This window comes from Nannospalax galili, unplaced genomic scaffold (genome assembly GCF_000622305.1).
Source record: "Nannospalax galili isolate Female #2095 unplaced genomic scaffold, S.galili_v1.0 scaffold548, whole genome shotgun sequence".
Lineage (NCBI taxonomy): Eukaryota > Metazoa > Chordata > Mammalia > Rodentia > Spalacidae > Nannospalax > Nannospalax galili.
Genome location: NW_008358999.1, coordinates 958,136 through 981,834, shown reverse-complemented (window position 1 = coordinate 981,834; position 23,699 = coordinate 958,136). Strand labels below are relative to the sequence as shown.

Below are 23,699 nucleotides of genomic sequence, written 5' to 3'. Positions count from 1 at the left end.
CTGGGCTGTAGCACTGGCTGCAGAGTTTCTCCCCTCAGGTGGAAATTCTTTACCACACCATTTGTTATAAAAGAAGCCTAAAGGGGGTCAAAAAGATGGCTCAGGTGGCAAAGTGCTTACCAGGAAAGCTTGAGGACCTTGACTTTTAATCCCCAGTACCCACATAAAGGCTGGTGAGGTAGTGCACATCTGTAACCCCAGAGCTATTGGAGCAGAGCCAGGCAGATCTCTGGAGCTTACTGGCCAGCTCACTTAGCCAATTGGGGAGCTCTAGGTTCAATGAGAGACTGTCTCAAAAAAAAAATAAGGTGGAGCCGATCATGGTGGCACATGCACTCAGGAGGCAGAGGCATGTGGATCTCCGTGAGGTCAAGGCCAGCCTGGTCTACATGGTGAGTTCCAGGCCAGCTGGGGCTACAGGGAGACCCTGTCTCAAAAAAGCCAAAAAAAAAAAAAAAAAAAGTAGGTGCCACGGCTAGTAAACAGAGTAATGGTTACTGAGAGCTGAGTCCACTGTTGTCTTTGCATCCACACCTTTGTTTCCCGACGCTGTGCCATTGGTGTGACTGAGGCTATGACTTCATTGTTAATCATCTCTGCTAATGCTGATTAAGCACCTGCTGCTCCCCAGCTCTATGCTAAGCCCCTGGCATGCTCTGTAGTGTCAGAGCCCCTAAACCAGCAGTGTCCAGCAGACCACCTACGGAGGAGGAGATGCAGTGTGTCCACACCGCACTGTCCACTACAGAGTCGCAGGTGGCTGCCAAGAACTTCAGATGTGGCAAGTGCAACGAGTGGATTTTTTGTTTCATTTAAGTTAAAGTTTATTTGTGTGGGTGTGGTGGTGGCCCTGCACTCCAAAGGCGGAGACATGCAGATCTCTGTGAGGTCAAGGCCAGCCTGATTTACATGGTAAGTTCTAGGTCAGCTGGGGCTAAAGAGAGACCCTGTCTCAAAAATAATAATAATAATAATAAATAAGTATTTTCATTTTTAAAATGTGCTGCATGCTGTGCATGGTGGCACACACCTTTAATCCCAGCCCTGGGAAAGCAGGGGCAAGTAGATCTCTGTGAGTTAAAGACAAGCCTGATCTGCATAGTGACTTCCAGGCCAGCCAGGGATACATAGTGAGACCCTGTCTCAAAAACAAGGAAAGAAAAAATGTGTTTTGTTGTTGTTTTTATGGTGCTGGGAATTGAACTCAGGGCTGTGTGCATGCTAGTCAAGTGCTCTACCACCAGAGTCACATTCAAGCCCCCTGACTTAATTTAACTTTAATATTTTATTTATTTTTAAAATTTTATGTGTATGTGGGTATTGGCTGCATGTAGGCAGTGCACCCATGTTGTGCAATGCCCACAGAGGACAGAAGAGGCCGTCAGATCCCCTGGAACTGGAGTTACGGACAGTTGTGAGCTGCCATGTGGGTGCTGGGATTCAAACCCGGGTCTTCTGCAAGAACAACCAGTGTTCTTAACCGCTGAGCCATCTCTCCAGCCCCCCCTTAATTTCACTTTAAATAACTATATGTGACTAACAACTACTGTATGGGACAGCTCAGCTCTAAAAAGTTCTTTTAACTCATTTTACAGGGCAGAAAAAAAATGAGTAAGAAAGTGAAAATGATTTTGAAAAAGTGCCGCCGTGCAGCAGTTCAGGCGTCAAACTTGTGTTTCCTGCTTCCTGAGCCGTCTGCACCATCTTGGTGTGCTTTTCACTGTGTTTGAGGGTATTGCCTGCATATTTGTAAGTGCACCCGTGTTATGCAGTGCTTGCAGAGGTCAGCAGAGGGCGTTGGATCCTCTGGAATTGAAGTTATGGATGGTTGTAGCTGCCATGTGGATGCTGGGAACTGAACCCAGGTCCTCTGTAGGAGCAGCCAGTGCCCTTAACTGCTGAGCCATCTCTCCAACTCTCACAAACATTTTTTATTGCATTTTAAAATTTCTTTGTGTGCGTGTGGGGGGGGGCACGCACCTGCCAAGGTGCATGTGTGGAGCTCAGATGACAGCTTGCGAGAGTCAGTTCTCTTCCCTGGGGTCCCAGAGATCAAGCCTTGATAGCAAGCACCTTCACCTGCTGAGCCATCTCGCGGACATTTGCCAAAATTGCTTCATAACTTCACATTGCTCTCCGAGTCATTGTAGGGTGTGTAGGTTGCAACTGAATGTGCAGGGCACTTCTAAAGAAACTGCAAAGTTTCCCAAAGGCTCTAAAGGAAGAGGAACAAGTGGGGCTGCGGGGGAGTGGTCTGTGTTCCTTTGCAGAAAGGCTCAATATTGCAGGAGATGCCATTTCTCCACACAGATAATCTCTGGATTCAGCACAATTCCATTATGAATCCAAAATGGAACTGTAATGAAATTTTAGTATAAAAGAGTAGGCTTGGCCCACAAAATGGTACTTGCTGCCAAGCCTGGTGATCTGCATTCAAACCCCACAACCCACGTGGTGAAAGGAGAGAGCCTTTGACCTCCACATGTGTGCCATGGCATGCCTGCCCCAAAATAAATAAATAATATTTTTTAAAAAAGGACTGGCGGGGAGGCGGGGCGGGACTGGAGAGATGGCTCAGGGGTTAAGAGCACTGACTGCTCTTGCAGAGGACCCGGGTTCGATTCCCAGCACCCATGTGATGGCTGACAACCATCTATAACTCAAGCTCCAGGGGATCCCATGCCTTCTTCTGACCTCCTTGGACATTGTTATGAATGGGTGCACCTACACCCGTGCAGGCAATACACTCAAAAAATAACAAAAACTTTTTAAAATTTTTTGAAAGGGCTGGAATAATTACAACAGTTTTGAAAAAGAAGAGTTGGGTGGGGCTGAGGTGGATTTGTTCTGTCCATATCCAGGTGCACAGTAAAGGGAAAGTAATTAAAATGGGGACTGACAGGGATAGACAACAGACCAACATCAGGACATAGTCTAGGAAGGGCCATATTGAATTGCACAGCAGTAGAGGAGAGGCTGGGCCATTAATAAATATGAGAAATGGGTTATCCACCCAGAAAACCTTAACTTCATGCTATATGCAAAGATCTAAACATAGACGATGAAGGGTTGAGGAGAGGGTGTAGCTCAGGGACAGAGCTGACCTAGCATGTCTTGCTTAGCGTGCACAAGGCCCTGGATTCAGTTCTCCACACCATCAAGTTAAAAAAAAAAATAGGGGCTGTAGGGATGACTCTTTGCTTAAGAGCACTTGCAGAGTGACCATTAAGACCTCAGTTCAGATTCCAGCACCCACATAATTAGCTGGGTATGGCTTCGCATCTACCTGTAACCTCAGTGCCATGGGGAGCAGAGACAGGAGGATGGCTGGGCTTGCTGGCTGCCAGCCCAGCCTAAAAACGTGAGCCACATGTTCAGGGAAAGACTCTGCCTCAAAGGAATAAGGCACAGAGTGACAGAGGGGGACGCCGCACACTCCTCTCTGGCCTCTACACCAGCACAGGCATGTGCATCATGCTGTGAAAATTTTCTTAATGGGAAAAAAAACAACCTAAGAAAAGCTTAAAGGTCAGTAGTGGACACTGGGGAAAATAGCACATAGCGGTAGAGAACTGTTAAGAAACTAATTTTTTGGGGGGGTTCTTTTTGAGACAGGGTCTCCCTGTAGCCCCAGCTGTCCTGGAACTCACTATGTAGACCAGGCTAGCTGCCTCCCAAGTGCTGGGATTAAAAGCATGTGCCACCATGCCCGGAAGAAACCAATTTTTTAAAAAAGAGCAGAACAAAGATATTGGTACATGCCTGTAATTACACCACTTGGGAAGCTGAGGCAGGAGGATCATGAGTTTGAGCTAGCCTGGGCTATAGAGTGAAACCTTGTCTCAGGAGAAAGGGGGGAGGGAAGGAGGGAGGGAGGGAGAGAGAGAGAGAGAGAGAGAGAGAGAGAGAGAGAGAGTGAGTGTGTGTGTCTTGGTCCCAGTGTTGTAGTACTTAACAGTAAACTGTTCAATGATGACTTTAGTTCAGTAGTGGCACAAGCTTTTAGCCCCAGCACTCAGGAGGCAGAGGCAGGGAGATCTTTGTGAGATCAAGGCCAGCTTTGGCCAACCAGGGCTATATAGTGAAACCCTGTGTCAAAAAAAAAAAATTAAGAAATAGGGGTTTGAGGCAGGGGCAGGTGGATCTCTGTGAGTTCAAGGCCAGCCTGGTCTACATAGTAAGTTCCAGGACAGCTGGGGCTACAGGGAGACCCTGTCTCAAAAAAGACAAAAATAAAGAAAAAGAAATAGGGGTTTGGAGAGATGACTTAGCAGTTAAGAGCACTGACTGCTCTTGCAGAGGAACTGAACCCAGGGTTCAGTTCCAGGTGCCCACATAATAGCTAACAACTGTCTGGAACTCCAGTTCCAGAGGATCAGATACCCTCTTCTGAGTGTTGGGGCTGGAGAGATGGCTCAGCTGTTCTTGCAGAGGACCCAGGTTTGAATCCCAGCACCCACATGACAGCTAAGAACTGTCCATAACTCCAGTTCCAGGGGATCTGATGCCCTCTTCTGACCTCCTCAGGCCTTGTACAAGGGTGTACTTACATGCATGCATGCAGTACACTCATACACATAAAATAAAACAAATTTTTTAAGAAAAGAGTGCCTTCAGTCATTGCCAAGAGCAGTTGTGTCACATCGGGGGCTCATCTGACAGTTCTGGAAGCCATTCCTCACATCGGGGGCTCATCTGACAGTTCTGGAAGCCATTCCTCATAGTGCCCCAGTTTGCCTGCATGAGTGGTGGGCAGACCCGGCACACTGAATTCTGTACGCAGCCAGTGGAATGCTGGGCTCGCTCTGTGTCATGGAGAACAGAGGCTATTTTTGTTGGAGCTGAATCATTGGCCTCTCGCCAGGACGCATGCTCACTGGTGTGGTTGATGCCTCTTGCCTGCTGTAGCCATCTCTATCCGTGCTTCCAGAAAACACTTGCGAACACAGTTGTCCCAGGAGCTCCAGCCCTGTGCCAGTATTTGGGGATCTGTGCGCTCTTCTTGGGCCTCCCTTCCTGGTCTTGGGAAAGGCAGCGGCTAGGCAGGGGGTGGGGGTTTTGCTTGAAAGGAGCCTCCCTCTGTCATTGTAGCTGCTTAGTACTGTTTGAGAATCCAGTCTTTCAGGCCCTGACTAGACTAATCAGCCTAGGGGACTTGTACTAGTACAGGTCACCTCATCTGTGGTCCGATTCACTCTCTCTCTCTCCAGTCCAAGAATAGCGAGTGTCCCTGGTGTAGGGCTTGGTATGAACCTGGCACATACCTAGATTTGGCCAAGTTCCCCAGGCAAGTCCAGTGCCCATGTCAGCTTCTGGCAAGGCCATCAGGCCATCAGAGCAGGTGACCCAGTCTATCATCCTTTAGTGTGTACAGAGGGCAGCTCCAAGCAGGGCACTGTAATGTTCAACTGTGTGTGTGTGTGTGTGTGTGTGTGTGTGTGTGTGTGTGTGTGTGACATACAGACAGTACTGTGTGTGGTACCCAGGTGGACTACAGCATATGCCCTGACCCAAAACTTCATGCCACTCAACACCTTGTGAGCTGGGACTCCCTCCCTTGCTGTCATTATGCAAAGCCCCTTCTGAGAACCTTCACCTTCTAGAACCATCTAGATAGAATCAGCACTTGGCAGGGCAGTTTGAGGCAAAGGCTGCTGGTCATCTGCCTGTAGCTCTCTTCTTTTTGGGGGGTGGGGTATTGAGACAGGGTCACCCTGTAGTCCCCGCTGGCCTAGAACTCCCTATGTAGCCTAGGCTGGCCTTGATCTTACAGAGATCCACCTGCGTCTGCCTCCCAAGTGCTGGGATTAGAGGCATGCGCCACCATCCCTTGCTCTGTAGCTCTCTGCTTTACGCTTTATTTCTTTTCTTTCAGCTGCAGAGCTACTTTGCTGCATGTGAGGATGAGACTCCTGCTATCCGGAACCACGACAAGGTCCTGCAACGCCTGTGTGAGCACCTGGACCATGCGTTGCTGTACGGGTAAGCACAAGGTGTTCTAAGGGCTGGCACAGTGGGCCAAGATATGCCACAGAGAGAGATTTCTGTCCTTGTCTGTGTCACACCCTCTGTCTCCTCACCAGAGCAGACCTATCTAAGCAGGCTGCAGGCCGTCTGTACTTATTAGCCCAGTAAAGCACGGGGACAGGATGGAGTGAAAGGCAGTGGGGGCAGTGGTCACCTGTCACAGCCCCGTCAAGGCCCAGCATCACTGTCCTGTCTTCACAGATTGCAAGATCTCTCGTCTGGCTACTGGGTGCTTGTGGTACATTTTACCCGCAGAGAAGCCATCAAACAGATTGAGGTGCTGCAGCACGTCGCCACCAACCTGGGGCGCAGTGAGTAGACCAGGCACACAGGGCAGGGGTCAGCTGTGCTCTCCATGCCAGGAGCTTGGGACTCAGGTCCAGCGCAGTTCAGCCTAAGGAGGCTGTCTGCCTTGTAGTGTCCAGTGGCAGTCGGGGTTAAAATGTCCGCACCCTCCACAAAGCCTCCTTTCCCCCTGTCTGTGACAGTCTGTAGGACTGATGGAGTGAAAGGAGGCAGGATGCATGGGAAAACGGATTCCTCAGCAATCCCAGGCCAAGGGCATGAGGACTCTTGGTTTTCTTCCTGGAGGAGAATCGGGATTAGCCCAAATCATCAAGACGGCATCCTTGTGTATTAGAAGCGTGCCTCCTGCGCTCTGTTTTGGACTTTCGTGGCTAGCACAGGCTAGGGCACAGGCTAGGCTATTGGATTACCTGGTTCCTCACTCGGCCTTGTTGGGCAGATGAAAAGTTCCACCGTGGCTGAGCTTCCTCTGAGTTACTCCTGCCTTTATCTGCAGGCCGGGCCTGGCTGTACCTGGCCCTCAATGAGAATTCTTTGGAGAGCTACCTGCGGCTGTTCCAGGAGAATCTGGGTCTTCTGCAGAAGTACTACGTCAGGTGGGGGTCTAAAACACCGTGTCTCGCCTGGCCTCTAGTTCCCTGAGCCTTGACCCAAAGCCTCCTGTCACATGCAGACACCACAGCATGCCATTTCAGAGGTCTGGCCTGGCATCACATGCTGCGGACCTGACAGTGGTAGAGAGCCCTTGGAGCCTTGCTGGTAGTCTGGTGGTGGAGTCCCACCTGGACTCCTTTGAACAGTCTGGTGTCTAATCCAGCCTCAGACTGACCGAATGCCCAACATTTGTCTTCCCCTTTACTGGGGTTCCTGTAGGGACAGAGTATTTATAGCAGCCACTGAGAGCCTGATAAGCCTTATGCTACAGGCCCCTCTCTGGAGACACTGGCAAGCAGCACAGTATAGCTCAACACCCAAGAGGAGAAGGCGAGAAGCTGGAAGAAAGGGGTGGGGTGTGACTGAACCGAGTCCAGTGCCGTGCAGGGTTGGATTGTCATGGGTTCAGTTTCAGCACTGTTTGCTTGCTGGTGAGGTTTGAGCCGAGCTGGTAACCAGACCCAGACACCCCAGTGTTGCTTCTCCTGTCTCACAGGAACGCCCTGGTCTGCAGCCACGATCACCTGACTCTCTTCCTGACCTTGGTGTCTGGGCTTGAGTTCATTCGATTCGACCTGGATCTGGTGAGAGGCCTTGGCTTCTGCTGCTGGAGGGAGGCAAGGGAGAGGCAGGGGGAGGCTCCACTTCGCTCTTCAAGTCATCTGGAGCAAGTTGGGTATGGCTGAGCTTGGCAACACCTTTGTTTAGGTGAGGGATACTTCAGGATCTGTGGGATTGAGTAGAAGGATTCTTTCCTTTGGGTAGTCGTGTTGAGGACCCCCGGTTCAGGTACCTCCTTCCTGTCTCTCTACCCACCTGGGGAAAAGTACATTGCCTGAAGTATCCTAGCTCTGGACTCACCTCTGTGTTTAGGACACCAGTGTCTAGGAGGGACAAGACAGATTCATCTATGTTTCCTGGGGTCTGGCAAGTGTCCTGGGCCCTGTACTTTCCCCGCCTAGGCGACCCCTTCAAATTCTTGAGTTTCTTTTATAGTCATGTACTGTGTAGGCGCCTCCCATATCTACAGAGCACACCTTCCAAGACCCCCAAGAGATTCCAAAAAAAATGATACCAACCCCTATACATGTTATGGCTTTTCCTATGTATATATGCCTGTGATAAAATTTATGTTAGGCACAGAGGCTGGACAGGTGGCTCAGGGGTTGAGAGCATTGGCTGCTCTTGCAAAGGACCCAGGTTCAATTCCCAGCACCCATATGGCTTCTAACAACCATCCCTAATTCCAGTTCCAGGGAATCCAACGCCCTCTTCTGGCCTCTGCAGGCATTGCAGGATATGGGTGTACTCACATATATGCAGGCAAAACACTATTACACATAAAATAAAAATATAATTTATGTATAAAAAATGACATTGATTTCCCTAAGAAAAGAAAGCACAGGTGATGAAGGGGTTTGTATGACAGATCCTGTCTTCCAATTCTGATTCTGATGTCCGTGGACCCTTGTTTCCTGGCCATCCTGAGGCCTCCCACCCAACGTCTCTCTCCTCCTCTGCTCTCTCCCCAGGATGCCCCTTACTTAGACCTGGCCCCCTACATGCCTGACTATTATAAACCTCAGTACCTGCTCGACTTTGAAGACCGCCTTCCCAACTCTGTCCATGGCTCAGACAGTCTGTCCCTCAACTCCTTCAACTCTGTCACCTCCACCAACCTGGAATGGGATGACAGTGCAATTGCCCCATCTAGTGAGGGTGAGTAACCCCAGGGCAAGGGGAGGGGTAGGCCTCTGCCCTGATGTGGACTCTAAGGTCTCTTGAGCCTGCATGGCTGATATCTCTATTGACTAGTTTTGGTCTGGTGGTTGAACGGAGCTGGCTGTTTCCCAGAGTCCCTATGGTAGCTAAAAATGGATTCCAGGCACTAAAAGGCAAAACAAAGTTTTATGAATCTTACTATGCTTTTATAGAAAGCTCTAGTCGCATGCCCAGGGGCAGTTTTCTGAGCAAGGAAGGATTAGTAGCAATGTGCCCTGCACACTCTTGCCTGAGTTGCAGGGGTGAGTGTCAACTGCTTTTTGAAGGTTGTCCTGTAGCTTCTAGCCAGCGTGACTGAGCAGTGCCCAGGAGAGAGAGGCAGGCAGGTCCAAGGCGGAGGGACCCTCACAGTGCTCAAGGAGTCCTTCGAGAGCACCTGCTGGTGAGCCAAGGATGGCTGTGCCTGTTCCTCCTCTTACTACCTCAGTTCAGCAACTTGTCAGAACACCCTGGTTTTTCTCAAACCTTAGGCCTTGGTCCTCATAGAACTGACCCTTGTGCCCACTTCATGTCCTGTGGGGTGCTGATCTCATTCACTTAACTTTACCTCCAGGGAAGGAGGATCTGAGTATGCACATTCAGCTCCCATAGAATTGCATCAGAACTGAGACCTTGACCTTCCTCATTCTTGACTGCTGCTTGGGTCATGGGACCCATGTAACACTTGGCTGTCAGCAAGATTTGCATTGCGGGAGCTAGTAATGTAGCTCCGTTGGTATAGTGCTTATGTAGCACGTAGGAAGCCCTGGGTTCAGTCCCCAGTACTACATAAACCTAGGCATGGGACCAGTGAGATGGCTTAGTGGATAAAGTTGCTCAGCACACAAACATGACTATCTGAGTTCGAGCCCTGGAACCCATGGTGGAAGGAGATAATTCACTCTCGAGGGCTGTCCTCTGTTCTCCACACACACATTGTGACACATGTGAGCCTGTGCCTACACACACACACACACACACACACACACACACACACACACACCCACACACACTAATTAAAAAAAAAAAAAAACAGCCATGGTGGTGCAAACTCATAATCCCAACACTTGGGGGGTAGCGTCAGGAAGATCAGAAGTTCAAGGTCATCCTCTTATTATAGCAAGTTTGGGGCCAGCCTGGGCTACATGAGAAACCTGTCTCAAGAAACAAAAACAGATTTGCATGTTTACTGTACAAGTAAAAGATGGCCATTTGGTCTCCTTGGTCAGAGAGATAGACCTTAAGCCCCAGCCAGGCCATCTATAAATGGAACTGTCCCTCTAAGCCCAGCACTTTATAATGTAAGACTAAGCCACAAGTACAGGACCTGTGTAGCCTGTGGGGCACTGAAAGAAGGAAGGCAAGGGTTTCTTCTCTACCAGACCAGCTCTGGGGTTGAAAGGAGTGGCCCCCAGAGCTTTAGCTGGCCCCGCAGGCCATTGCTGAGCTGAGCAGCCAAACTCATAGTTAGAGAAAAGTGGGAGCACACCACCCTCTCTCATCTTCTCCCACGTCTCCCCCCCACTGCCCTCCTTCCACTGCCTGTGTTTCTAATCTTCAGTTTTGTCCCTCGTTTTTATAGATTATGATTTTGGAGATGTGTTTCCAGCAGTGCCGTCTGTACCCAGCACAGACTGGGAAGGTGGGACAGAGTCCTCTGTGACCCTCTTTTCCTGTTTTGCAATGTTTCCACGCCAAGCTTGCTGCATGTTTCAAAATCAGCTCCTATTACTTATAATAATGTCCATGATCATAATAAAGCCAAGTCTGGTGTTCTAATAGATGGAATTCTGCAGTAGGAGAACTTGGCCTTCAGCCCTAGGTGAATCCCTTCTCCCAGTAAGTGTTCCTGCTTTTATACAGAGGCCTAGGGAGTCATTAAGTGACTGTTGCAGGGACACCAGGTCACCCTTCCTGATTCTAGTCCCAGTCGATACACTAAAACCATACAGGGAACTGCACGTTGTGGGGCATGAGTGATCTGACTCAGCAGAGTTGAGACTTGTTCTAGAAAGCCATGCCTTGAACCCCAGGGGTTGTTGGCTCCTTTGGACCAGGTGAGCATCCAGGAGAAAGACAGAAGCTTGATCCTTTCAGGCCATCCTTGACAACCACCTCTACAATATTTCTGGCGTACTTTTGGAGGAGATTGAGGTCCAAGTGAGGAAACTTCCTAGGCATAGCTGAAACTTCCTATAGGGAAGGGCTGGCAAGGTGGCTCAGCAGATAAAGGTGCTTGCCACCAAGCCTAGCAAGCTGAGTTCAATTCCCAGAAGCCACATGGTGGAAGGAGAAAACCAACTCCTATAAGTTTTCCTCTGACCTACACACACGGCGCATGCACGCCTCACCCCCACAATAAATAAATATAAGATTTTCCTACAGAGAGATTTTCCTTGAAATTTTAAGGTAGATTAACCTCCCATACTGTCCACTGAGCAGCGAGGGTGGGGTAGGGGTACATTTTCTGCCTGTTATTCCAAGTCAAGGCTGGGTTTGAAAAGATAAATGTTTCCTCCTTAAAAATCTGAGGCTAGGCCGGGTGTGGTGGCACACGCCTTTAATCCCAGCACTTGGGAGGCAGAGGCAGGTGGATCTTTGTGATTTCGAAGCCAGCCTGGTCTACATAGTGAGTTCCAGGACAGCTGGGGTTACAAGGAGACCCTGTCTCAAAAAGACAAAAAAAATCTGAGGCAGTCCCAGGCCCCTTTCCCAAAGAACTCCTACCCTGGAGTAGACCCAGGGGGACCCCTTCTTGCTTGGGGATCCTCCAGAGGGATGAGTAGCAGATGGTCTGCAGTATCATTAGAGACATGATCGAGCAGTGGGTAAGAACTAATTTTTCCCGAGCGATATGAGCATGAGCATGAGCCAACTTAACTCTGAGGGTCAGAAGGTCCAGCATTGGGAGAGGTCAGTTAAGTCACTTGGCCAAAAGAATAGCATTAAACAGTTTCATTGTTTTTGTTAAGGAATTTGAAACCCAGAATTCCATCCTAACACCTCTCAGCCTCTCCTGCAGCACAATGTTGGGCGTTGGTTTTCCCCCCTGAGTCTAACCACTAACCCCCTTGCTGACATGCCTGTGACAGTCACTTGACAAGCAGGGCCTGACCTTCCCCTGCAATCCTTCAGAGCTCCCTGTAACCTGAGAACTAATTGCCCATCTTGTTCAGGCTGGGCTGGGCCCCAGGCAGGATGAGATTCATTGCAACCATGACCTCCTGCCTTCCCAGGTTCCTTGAGCACTGAAGAATTCCCTCATCCACTGTGGCAGCACACCTGGGGGAAGCTCTGTCTTCCCCTTGGGCCTGGAGGAAAGCAGGACTTGGGGCAGCTCCAAACTTGCGGCCCCGAGAGGGGCTGGGTAGAACTGTTCTATGGTCTTAGACTTCCTTATAGAACAGACAGGCATCCAACCTTGACACCTATCACATCCTGGGGTCTGCTTACTTGCCTCTAGAAACCCCTCCACAAACAACTACAAGTGCTGAAGGGAAGGAGAGGTTAGAAGAACTCGGCCTCTGTGAGATCCCTCTGTGGAGTCCAAGGCATGGTTTTCTGCCTCTGCGAACCAGGCCTCAATCCCAGGAAAGCTCAACAGTATCATAAGTCACTAGCATGTTCCTGGCAGAGCTGCAATGATTTTAAACTCTCCCTCCTGTCCTTATATCTAAAGACTCCCAGCACTTGGGAGGCTGAGGCAGGAGGATTGCTGATTGCTCCAGGCTAGTCAGAGCTCTGTTGTGAGACTTCAAAAAAAGATGAAGTGCTGTGTTAGCGCACAGCCACTGTGAGTTTCCAAGATCCACTAAGAAGTTACCTTCCAGTGGGCTGAGGCAGGCACATTCCCACTCCTTCTACATGGATAACGGCCCACAAGATATGCACACACCAGCACCTAAAGCACGTTCGGCCTGTGTCCCTTGCCATTAGCCCTCACCCAGGCAGTCACACCGCCTGGGCCTCAGCTATCTGCTCAGGCAGCTCCAATCTGCTCTGTAACGGGAAAAAGAGCCTGTGTACTTACAGTGTTCCTTGCCTGCTCCAGTGAATTGGGGTACAGGGGGTTAGAGGAGGCCAGTTAGACCAGTTCCTCACTAAGGGGCAGCAACATCTCCTGCCTTGCCCCAGGTGGAGCTGTGGGTAAGGGTGTGACCCAAAGGGTGCTGAGGTTTAAATGAAATGCAGTTTTCAGCATTACCCTAAAAAGAGTACCTGGCTCTGTGCCCCAGGAGTGCTGGCAGATTTGGGGGAGAAAAGCCAACACTGGGGCTAGAGAGATGGCTCAGTGTTTAAGAACACTGACTGCTTTTGCAGAGGACCCAGGTTCAATTCCCAGAACCCACATGGTGGCTAACAACCATCCATAACACCAGTTCCAGGGGATCTGATGCCCTCTTCTGACCTCCGTGGGCATTGCATCACATGGGTGCACTTACATACATGCAAGCAATACATTCATACACATAAAATAAAAATAAGAAAAATTGGGGCTAGAGAGATGGCTCAGCGGTTAAGAACACTGGTTGTTCTTGAAGAAGACCAGGTTCGAATCCCAGCACCCACATGGCAGCTAACAGCTGTCCATAACTCCAGTCCCAGGGGACCTGATAGCCTCTCCTGACCTCCGTGGGCATTGCACGACATGGGTGCACTTACTTTCATGCAGGCAATACACGCACACATAAAATAAAAACAAATAAAAAGCCAACATCCTCTAAAGAGCCTGTACAGCGTCTGGGGTCAGCTCCTTGAACACCTTCCTCTTTCTCTCATTTTGTCTCTCATCTCACTGTCTATGTTCTGCTGGGTCCTGTCTCCCACCCCTTCCCTGGGCGTCCCAAGGACTCTCTTCAGCCCCTTCATTTTCTCTTTCTTCTGTTCTTGCTTCTTTGTTCCCTCTTGTCTGCGGGGGGCCCTTCAAAGGACTCTGGGTATCACTCAGCATAGAGGGTGGTGTTGAAGGGCTGCTGGGGATCCCCAACCCTTAACAAGAGAGGGCTCTGAGGTTATCCTAGGGTATAGGTAGCCTATCTCCTCCCAGGGTCCTAGCCACCCTGGGAGGCATCAGAGTCACCCTGCCTTGGAGCTTAGGCCTGGAAGCTGTTTCACTTGAGGGACACTTGACCTCCTTGGCCAGATTGTAAGCTCTAAGGGCTCCCAGCAGGAGGGACGAGGATGTCCCTATCAAGAGGCTCCTAAAGCACCTGCTCTACATCCTTCAGATCAGGACTCTGCTCTTGAAAGAGGCTACCCTGGTCAGGCTTCTCTGGGAGGAACTCACCTGACACCCTGATAAGGCACCCTAGGGTCCAGCTGGCGGCTGATGGGCTGTCTGTGTCCTGTCTCCTTGCCTTTCCTTCCAGATGGAGACCTCACAGACACCATCAGTGGCTCTCGCTCCACTGCCTCGGACCTGACCAATAGCAAGGCATCCACTAAGAGCCCTACCCAGCGCCATAACCCCTTCAATGAGGAGCAGGCTGAGACCGTGTCATCATCTGACACCACCCCTGTGCATACTACCTCTCAGGAGAAGGATGAGGCCCAGGCCCCGGACCAGCCAGATACATGCACAGAACTGGAAGTCATCAGGTCAGCAATGAGGGGCCTGGGAGAAGGTGGGTCCCACCAGCTGAGCCTTGGCTCTCAGTTTTACTGCTGGGCTTCTCCCCTTGTTCCTGAGGGGCGGCGGGTATGGTGTCTGATGAGTCCTGCCCTGCCCAGAGTCTACCTTTGGCCTCATTGTAGTTCAGGGCAACATGGCCTTCCCTGAGGGCAGGAGAGCATCTTTTCTGAGACTAAGACTTGGCCCTTCCCTACCTTACACAGTTCTTTGAGCTGGGGGCTATCAGAAGGCCTGTACTCTGTACCAAGTAGAGAGACAGGTGGCAGAAACAGCACAGCTTTATTCTCCCATTCTGGAGGGCGAGGTGAGGGTGCCAGCACCCACAGTTCTGGGAGGACCCTTTCCATGCTCACGTGGCCATCTTCTCCTTGTGTATTCACACAGCAGGACAGAAAAAGCTCTTGGGGGGATGCCTCATGAGGGCACCCTCATAACTTTATCACTTCCCATAGATGCCCCTCTTGATACCACCACCTGAAGGTTAGGATTCCAGTGCATGAATTAAGGACATAAGCATCTAGTCTGGAGCAAGGTCCAAGCCCTGAAGGGGGGGGCCTTTGCAGCAGCTGTAGCTGACTTCCGGGCCATGCCTATGCCATAGGGGCAATTTGTCCAGCCCATCCAGGACCAGAAAATACCTTCAAGATGACCTTCTTCCCAGAAGAATTTGTTTTGTTTTATTTTGTTGGTGAGACATGGTCTCACTGTATCTTTATTTAGTCCAGGTTGGCCTCAAACTCACAGCCCTCTGCCTCAGCCTCCCAGTGCTGGGATTTCAGGTATGAGCCACCACGCCCCACTTCCAAGAGAGTTCTTGGAAGTCAATATAAATTTTTGAGATTTCTGTAGTTCTTGTTCAACTTTGTTCATGGGCAGAAAAGCATCTTTGTCATCTGGACAGGGATATGTAAGGGAGAGAGGTGGTGAACAAGTTGGGAACTCTTGGTCAGAGCCTTCTCATCTTGCTGACCTGCTTTGTACCCTGATCTGAGAACTCTCCACACCAAATGAAGAGATGCCCCAAATGTCTGTCACCTCTGCTGGTCTGAGACAGGGGCATTGCTCCCTAGAGTCTGGAGCCCCAAGGTCTGGGCCCAGGACACACATAAGTGCACACATACACACCCACTCACTCATTCCCTCACTCACTCACTCACATTCATTTAGACTGATTAATGACCAGGCAGCTTTAAGGGTTCAGACCTGAGGAGGCTTAGCCAAGTCCATTCTAACCAACTTAGAACCAAGGTATATGGCCAAGATGATGAGCCCAGAAACTCTGGTGCGTATCCGAGTGGTTTATTCAGGATAATACCTAATGGAAGGGTTTGTTACCTAAGAGGAGTGCTGAGCAGAGTGAGCCATCAGTCCAACTAACCTCGGCCTACATTTGTTTCCTAGACAGGTGCAGCGAGCTCAGTTGACGTTGTTTTGTTTTATAGAGAAAAAAGTCTTGCTACGTAGCTCTGGTTGGCTTAGAACTCGATATGTAGGCCAGGCTGATCTTGAACTTGGAACAATCCTTCTGCCTTTCCCTTCCAAGCCTTGGGACTGTAGGCTCATGCCAACAAGCCTGGCTTAGCTCAGTCTTTGCCTCTTTTTGTTTTGGAGATGGGGTCTGGCTGTGTAGCCCAGACTGCCTTGTGCTCACGATCTTCCTGATTCAGCCTCCTGAGTGCTGGGATTAGGCATGCACCCAGGCCTGGCTGCTACCCCACCCCATCCCTGCTAGCGCCAAGGGATACTGGGTCTGGCCTCTTCCCTTGAACTGCCCAGGACCACAGAGGCTGTGGCTGTTCCCGAGAGGGTCATACACTCCAGAGTACCTCTCTGACCTAGGCAGATTCCCTCAGTGGGATGCACAAGGGCTAACTCCCCATCACGACCATTGCAGGGTCACCAAGAAGAAGAAAATTGGCAAGAAAAAGAAAACCAAACTGGATGAGGAAGCCATGCTGCATACAACCTCCAGCCACCAGAAATGTGCCAGGCGGGGAGATGGAGACAGCCTAGTGGACAACCCAGGCCTCAGGCAGGACTTAGCAGACACCATACTCACCTCCCCCCAGGAGCAAGGGGAGGGGCCCAGCAGTACAGCGGAGAGCAGCGAGCACTCGGAGCTCTGCCAGATGGGCTTGCTGATCCCCGAGATGAAGGACACCTCCATGGAGCGCCTAGGACAGCCTCTGAGCAAGGTCATTGACCAGCTCAATGGGCAGCTGGACCCCAGCACCTGGTGCTCCCATGTTGAGCCCCCAGACCGGTCCTTTCGGATCGGCTCTCCCGGGGAGGCCCCGGAAAAACCACCATTTTGCGACTTTAGTGAGGGGCTTCCAGCCCCAATGGACTTCTACCGCTTTACCATCGAGAGTCCAAGCACTGTTGCATCAGGTGGCGGCCACCATGACCCTGCAGGGCCTGGCCAACCGCTGCATGTTCCTGGTAGCCCTGCGGCTGCTGGCCAAGAAGAAGAGGGAAGAGGAGAGGGACAGACACCTGGGCCCTTAGAGGACATACAGGGGGAGGGTCAGGAGCAAGAGCCTCAGGAAATGGACACTCAGCTGCCACTAGTCAGCCAGGAACCTGTGCCCGAGCCTGTGCTACAGCCCGAACCTGGGACCCAGGAGGCTTTTTGCCAGCTCAAGCGTGACCAGCCCAGTCCATGTCTGAGCAGCGCAGAGGACTCTGGGGTAGACGAGGGCCAGGGGAGCCCTTTGGAGATGATGCACCCCTCAGAGTTCAGGTGAGTGCTGTCTACCTGGCGCAGGATCTGCCAGTCCAGCAGGGCACATGGGCCTGACCTCCCAGTAAACAAAATGTAAATCCTGGAAGGTCTAGCCTGCTCTGAGAGGTGGAAAGGGGTATGATCTCCCCTGCCTGACCTCTGGCCCTCCCCTCCCTTGTCCCTGTCACAGAGTAGACAACAATCACTTACTCCTGCTGATGATCCACGTCTTTCGAGAAAATGAAGAGCAGTTATTTAAAGTAAGTCCCTGAATTCAGGAACCATCAAGTAACACAGCAAAAGCCAGGCAGGGTAGGCCAGAGCACCATTCAGCATGCCCTCGGGGCAAGACAGGAGTGCCTGCTGACTCCCCTCTGCTTGGGCCCTCAGATGATCCGGATGAGCACTGGGCACATGGAGGGCAACCTGCAGCTGCTGTACGTGCTGCTCACAGACTGTTACGTCTACCTACTCCGGAAAGGTGCCAGCTGCCCCAGGCCGGGGGTGGGGGGTGGTTGAGCTCCCTTCTCCCTATCCCATCCCCACTTCCAACTCCCTCTACTGTGGTCATGTAGTTATGACAAGGTATCCCATGAAAGGTGTTGCTAGCTGGGCCTGGAGCCTGCCCCCATGAGCACCCATGTCCTTCCGCCACATGGTCACATCACACTTCAGGGCAAGGAGGGGGTCTTCTCTCCGAGGGAGCTGGGTCTGAGCAAACGGGGCCAGGGGAGGGGAAGAAAGTCAGCCAGGGTAATAGGCATTGCGGTCTCCTCTCTCAGGGGCCACAGAGAAGCCATACCTGGTGGAGGAAGCCGTTTCTTACAATGAACTTGACTATGTGTCGGTGAGTGCATGCTCTGCAGTTGGTGTGCCTGCTTAGGACCCGGGCTTCTCAGGCCACCCACAGGTAGAGCTGCAGAGCAAGGTCCATCCCGGGGATGGGCACCAACATAATCCATGCAGGCTTCTATACATGTCTGGGGTTGTCCAGAGCTAAGGATGAGGACGCCTCTTCCTGCACCAGATTTCTGCTCTTCTCCCCTAACTCATGCCAGGCCCCAGACCTTGATCAGGAGCCTTCCTGGTAGTCACTCCCCTCACCCATGTGTGGTTTCTCCCTCCCCGATCCCAGCCAATTCTCAGTCTGGCCACACTGCCGCTTTGCCAGGCAGTGGCCAAGCTCTGTGTGGTTTCTGGCAGGTCGGCCTCGATCAACAGACTGTCAAGGTGGTGTGCACCAACCGCAGGAAGCAGTTTCTCTTGGACACAGCTGATGTGGCCCTGGCTGAGTGAGTATCAACCCCATACCTCAGCAGGATGGGAAGATTGGCATCTGCCACTGACCTGGCCCTGGCTGGGAGTGGAGGCTTTCGGGAAGCAGACCCAGATCTGTTCCCTCCAAAGCCTGCAGCCTGCTCAGAGAGGCAGGAAAGAGGACAGTCACTGCCTGACTCACCTCAGCACAGGTGACCTCAGCCCCTTAAGACCTAAGGAGAGGAAGGGGGCTGGTACAAGGCAGCGCCCTGTTCAGTCTCCCTTCATTGTCAGGATCTCACTCCTTGGGCACCAGGAATGGCCAAGCCTTTTCTGGGCACCATGTGATGACTGAAGGGTCTGACCACATCAGTGTCCCACTGCTGCCCTGCTTCTACTGCCCCCAGCCCCCAGTTTCTGTGACCTCTAGGCCAGGAATTCTCGAGACAAAGTCCTGCCCTCTGACCCAGGCCTCTGACCAGAAACCCTGCACAGGTTCTTCCTGGCTTCTCTGAAGTCAGCCATGGTCAAAGGCTGCCGGGAGCCACCCTATCCCAGCATCCTGACTGATGCCACCATGGAGAAGCTGGCGCTGGCCAAATTTGTGGCCCAGGAATCCAAATGTGAGGTGAGCAGCTGGGGAGGAAATGGGAATAGAGTGTCCTTCCTGGTGTTTGAGGCTGAGCGGTGTGTTTCTCAGTCACCTGGGAAGGGCTTTCCTCCTCTGGGCCCTGTCCTCTGGCCTACATGGATATGTCCCAAGGTTAAAATACCTTGTTCTCACGGTGGCTGTTCCTGGTGCTAGGCTGTGGGAGCTGAGTCCCACTCAAGTACCTGCTCAGCCAAGGCCTTATCTGCTTTGTCCTCTGTCCCCACCCCCAGGCATCCACTGTGACTGTGCACTTCTATGGGCTTGTGCACTGGGAGGACCCCATGGACGAGGCCCTGGGCCCCGTTCCCTGCCACTGCTCACCCCCCGAGGGCACCATCACCAAAGAAGGCATGCTGCACTACAAGGCGGGCACCTCCTACCTGGGCAAAGAGCACTGGAAGACCTGCTTCGTGGTGCTCAGGTGGGAGCCCCAGCAGCTCTGGGTCCCAGGATGTGTAGGTCCCTAGCAGGAAAAGCCCAAGGGAGGACACCTCCCTTCTCTATGGGGCTGTGGGTTCACCCAGGGCTGGAGAGTTTTTCCATAGGGCCAGTGATCTTTGCACTTAGGACTCCTAGGTGCCTGGGGTGAAGACCTGAGCTGGCCCTGGGAAGGACTTTCTGCTGCCACTCCCAGATTCCTTCCTCTCTCTCCCTGCCATAGAAAGCAGGCCCCTGGCTTTCATTGCTTCTGGGGTTCCCAGTCAGTTTGTGGGGGATCCCTGGGCTCTTCCTAGCTAGGCCTCACCTCACTATATTGTGACCTTGTAGCAATGGAATCCTCTACCAGTATCCTGACCGCACCGACGTCATCCCCCTGCTCTCAGTGAACATGGGGTGAGTGTTCCCGGAGAAGGGTACTGCGCAGGTGTCAGGGCTGGGTGTCCTGCCTGGAGTTCAGCTGTGGCTGAGTCTGAGGCCCAGAGCTTACTGTCCCTCTGGTAGCTCAGTCTCTGTCCCTTATCCCACCTTATCCAGCAGCCCTGACTGGTGGTGCCTTGGGGTTTGCAAGTCCTGAGGGCTGTGAGGAGCCAGGAAGGCAGGATGGAAGAGGAGGCACTCCTTGCCTGGAGATGGTCCTCTGATGAGGGAGGCAGTCCCTTCCCAGTGGGACACAGGAAATGGGAGGAGGTGCATGAGTGGGTGCTGGCTCCCAGCAGGCAGAATGAGCTGCACCTTCTTACCCGGCCATGTTTGGGTATTTGGAGGGAACTTGGGCAATTCTGGAATAAAGGCTGTTGACATGACCAGGCATGGTAGTACATTCCTCTAATCTGAGCACTGGGAGGTAGAGGCAGGAAGGTCAAAAGTTCAAGGTCATTGTCTGCTCCATAGCAAGTCCCAGGCCAGTCTGGGCTACATGAGATCCTGTCTCAAAAAAAGAAGTTGCACAGGGGGGTTGGGGCTGCAGGGAATCTGCAAGCATCCTATGAGCTAGAAGGCTCCAGTGCCCAGGACTATAGGACAGGCCCAGTGTCCTCACACCTCCACCTAACACCAGGGGCTCCCACTCCAGCCACCCCTGCCTCCTCGCTCCCATTTCACCCTCCTCCTCTGGCCCAGGGGGGAGCAGTGCGGTGGCTGCCGGAGATCCAACACCACGGATCGGCCCCACGCCTTCCAGGTCATTCTGGCTGACCGGCCCTGCCTAGAGCTGAGTACGGACAGTGAGGCTGAGATGGCTGAGTGGATGCAGCACCTCTGCCAGGCTGTGTCCAAAGGGGTGAGTGACTCTGTCTCCACCGTCCACCTATCCTGGCCCCACCCAGGAATGGACAGTGGTACCCCGAGCAGCCTGGACAGCTCCCTTCCCTCCCTTACCCTCACTGCTGAGTTAGGCCAAGGCTGCAGGGGAGTCCTGGTTCAAGCCACCCTGGAAAAACAGCCTGCCTCCCCAACCCTCTGCCCATGTCCAGGTCATCCCCCAGGGGGTGGCTCCCAGCCCCTGCATCCCCTGCTGCCTGGTGATCACCGAGGACCGCCTCTTCACATGCCACGAGGATTGCCAAACCAGCTTCTTTCGCTCCCTGGGCACAGCCAAGTTGGCCGACATCAGCGCCGTCTCCACAGAGCTGGGCAAGGAGTACTGTGTCCTGGTAAGCTGGGTGGGGGTGAGGGTGCAGGCTGTGCCCAAGGAGAGCTCCAAATGCTTACCTGGGGCCTGCTGTTCCTAGGAGTTCTCCCCGGACACCCTACAGCTGCCCCAACCATGGGTCATCTACCTGAGCTGCCCTTCCGAACTGGACCGATTCCTGACTGCCCTGAACTCCGGGTGGAAAGCCATCTACCAGGTACCTATATGCTCTTGGGATCTGGCCTGGTGTCCAGGGTTCTGGGGACAGCAGCATGCTAACCACTCTGGGTCAAACTTCGGGCCAAAGAACCAAGCCGTAACTTCAGTGAATCTGTGTCAAAGCCCACAGTCGCACTAGGAGTTGTCATTCCTGACCTCAGTTCCAGTCACAGCAGGGCTTGTGGTAGACCTGGTAGTATATGAGACAGGCAGCCTCCTTCCTTCACCGCTGAACTAGAGGGCTCCTTCACCCTGCAGACATAGGTTTTGAGCACATGCGCCCTGTGCCCTGTAGTCCTGAGGAAACTGTAGGTGAGCCTGGGATGGAGAACAGTCAAGGGCAGATGCTCTTGCCCTGTGAACTCTGGGTGGACTTGAGAGCGAGGCCTTGGGGGCCAGGGGTCAATGTGCAGAACAGGAGGGTTCTAGTGGAGTGGAAGATGTTCCCAGAGAGAGGGATGGAGGGACTCATGAGAGGGGCCTGAAGGGGTCTTCCATGGCCCCTGGAAATGGAGCCTATAGTCTTCATGCTCCCTGCTCATCCCAACACAGGTAGACCTACCCCGCAAGGCAATCCAAGAAACTTCTATCAAGCAGAAGTTTGAAGATGCCCTGAGCCTCATCCACAGTGCCTGGCAGCGGAGCGACAGCCTCTGCCGGGGCAGAGCCTCCCGGGACCCCTGGTGCTGAGGTGTGGGTGGGTGGCATTATTAGGTGGGGCAGGAAGTAGGCAGGCTGACCAGCAGGCACACTGTTGTGTGTCACTGTGCTGTTTAGGAGCCAGGCATCTACATGCCTTCTACAGTCCACTCCTGCCCTGGGGAGGCAGAATCACTAGTGTGGCTTGAGACAGAGTCTGTCCATCCAGGGATCCAGAGCGGGTACCCAGCACCCCTGGCATCCTGCTGGAATGGTAGTGACTGGAGGTCACAAGGGACAGAAGGTCTGAGCCCTGTGGGCTCTGCAGACACACGTTGTCCTCCTGGGCTATCACCTTAGTCCTTGCCATCTGCTCAGGGTGGCCATGAAAATTATAACATCCATTTAAGAGGGAGCAAAGGAGCCAGAAGGGTGACCCTCTTCCTCTCCTGGGTCAGGCGCCTGGGCAGAGGCTCAGGGCCCCGTGGGGGTCCTGAGCGCCCAACCATTCTTGTTCATTTTTGAACACACCTCGCTGCACAAGGAAGCAGGAATACTAGGTGTCTGTGCATGCCTCCTCCACATGCCTCCACCCCACGCACACTGGCCTGCCTTGTACAACCTAGGCGTGGCCTGTTGTCCTCCTTGGCCACCTGGAGGCCTTGCATGTCCACAGCCCTGCCTCTCATCGAAATCCAGTGGAGCTTGTAGGATTCAGATGGATCAGTTGGCTCCTGTTGCTAGGGGCAAAGAAGAAGGGCTGGGCTAGGGGCAGAGCGCACAAGCCTGGTGGCCACTGACATCTGATTGACCCCTGCTTGGCTGGAGCTGACCCTTCCTGAGGTCTTTGTCACAGCCCTCAGGGGAAGGAGTCAGGTAGTTTGGGTTTTGTTTTTTAAAATAAAATAGATATGTTATATTGCCAGAACTTGTCACTGACCCTTTTTGAATATGGTGAGGGTAGGGTGGTCTCTGCACCCTCTGACCCCTGCAAACATCTCCATTGTCTGTGCCCGACACTCCAACACATGGAATCAGAACAGGGTCCGCCTCCTCTGCCTCTATGGCTGCCCCAAGTCTAGAGGCCCCAGCACATACCCCCACCCCAAAAGGAGGGGCAGGCTAGAACCACAGCATCCTACCCAGGGACTTTGTTTTGGAAAAGACAAGGATGGGGCCATGGGAGCCAGGGACAGTGGGGGGACAAGGGCCACCTACTACTGGGTGAAGTGCTGTGTTGGGCACACTCTTCAGTCTTCCGAAGGCACTTCTGAGGTCAGGCCGTCTGAAGAAGGCCCTTTGCATCAGCATCCTCCAGAGTTTAGTGCCTAAGGTCAACAACAGTTTAAAAATATAAACTGAAAAATTGTAAAAAGAAAAGAAAAATTATAGAAATAGGCAGTCCTAGGCTGGGTGTGTGGTAACGCACGCCTTTAGTTCCAGTACTTGGGAGGTAGAGGCAGGCGGATCTCTGGGAGTTCAAGGCCCGCCTGGTCTACATAGGGAGTTCTAGGACAGCTGGGGCTACAGGGAGACTGTTTCAAAAAAAAAGAAATAAGCAGTCCTTAACAAATGGGGGAAAGTATAGCACCTGTAAGCTTTGGTTCTATTCAGTTTCAGGCAGTCACTGGGGATCTTTGGACACATCCTCTGCAGTTAAGGGGCTACTGAATTCCCATTGTAAATAATGAACAGGGTCAAAGCTCAAAGTGGAAGGGATTTACCAAAGGTCACGAATGATGGCACCTGGGATTCA

General features: G+C 52.3%; 1 protein-coding gene across 2 annotated transcripts; it reads left to right on the top strand.

Moving 5' to 3' along the window:
• Window positions 1-5,776: 5,776 nt before the first annotated feature.
• Plekhm2 (pleckstrin homology and RUN domain containing M2) lies at window positions 5,777-22,866 on the top strand. Of its 2 annotated transcripts, XM_008822677.3 has the most exons (19): window positions 5,777-5,982; window positions 6,229-6,338; window positions 6,830-6,929; window positions 7,484-7,571; window positions 8,520-8,706; window positions 10,331-10,390; window positions 14,118-14,346; window positions 16,275-17,123; window positions 17,296-17,365; window positions 17,496-17,586; window positions 17,888-17,952; window positions 18,309-18,397; window positions 18,858-18,990; window positions 19,245-19,435; window positions 19,783-19,848; window positions 20,575-20,734; window positions 20,928-21,107; window positions 21,186-21,302; window positions 21,857-22,866. In XM_008822677.3, exons 1-19 carry the CDS (start codon window positions 5,816-5,818, stop codon window positions 21,992-21,994), a joined length of 3,090 nt encoding a protein of 1,029 aa, XP_008820899.1. In that variant the 5' UTR covers window positions 5,777-5,815; the 3' UTR covers window positions 21,995-22,866. The 2 variants fall into 2 exon arrangements, with proteins under 2 accessions (XP_008820899.1, XP_029414258.1); XM_029558398.1 differs by lacking the exon at window positions 10,331-10,390 and having other exon boundaries at window positions 21,857-21,994.
• The last annotated feature ends 833 nt before the right edge of the window (window positions 22,867-23,699 follow it).

Bases quoted from the DNA above. Each gene is read 5' to 3' on its own strand.
- Plekhm2 (XM_008822677.3), top strand. From the start codon at position 5,816: ATGCGCCACCATCCCTTGCTCTGTAGCTCTCTGCTTTACGCTTTATTT. The intron at 5,983-6,228 runs GTAAGCACAAGG...CTGTCTTCACAG, and splicing joins GACCATGCGTTGCTGTACGG to ATTGCAAGATCTCTCGTCTG. The intron at 20,735-20,927 runs GTGAGTGACTCT...GCCCATGTCCAG, and splicing joins GCCAGGCTGTGTCCAAAGGG to GTCATCCCCCAGGGGGTGGC.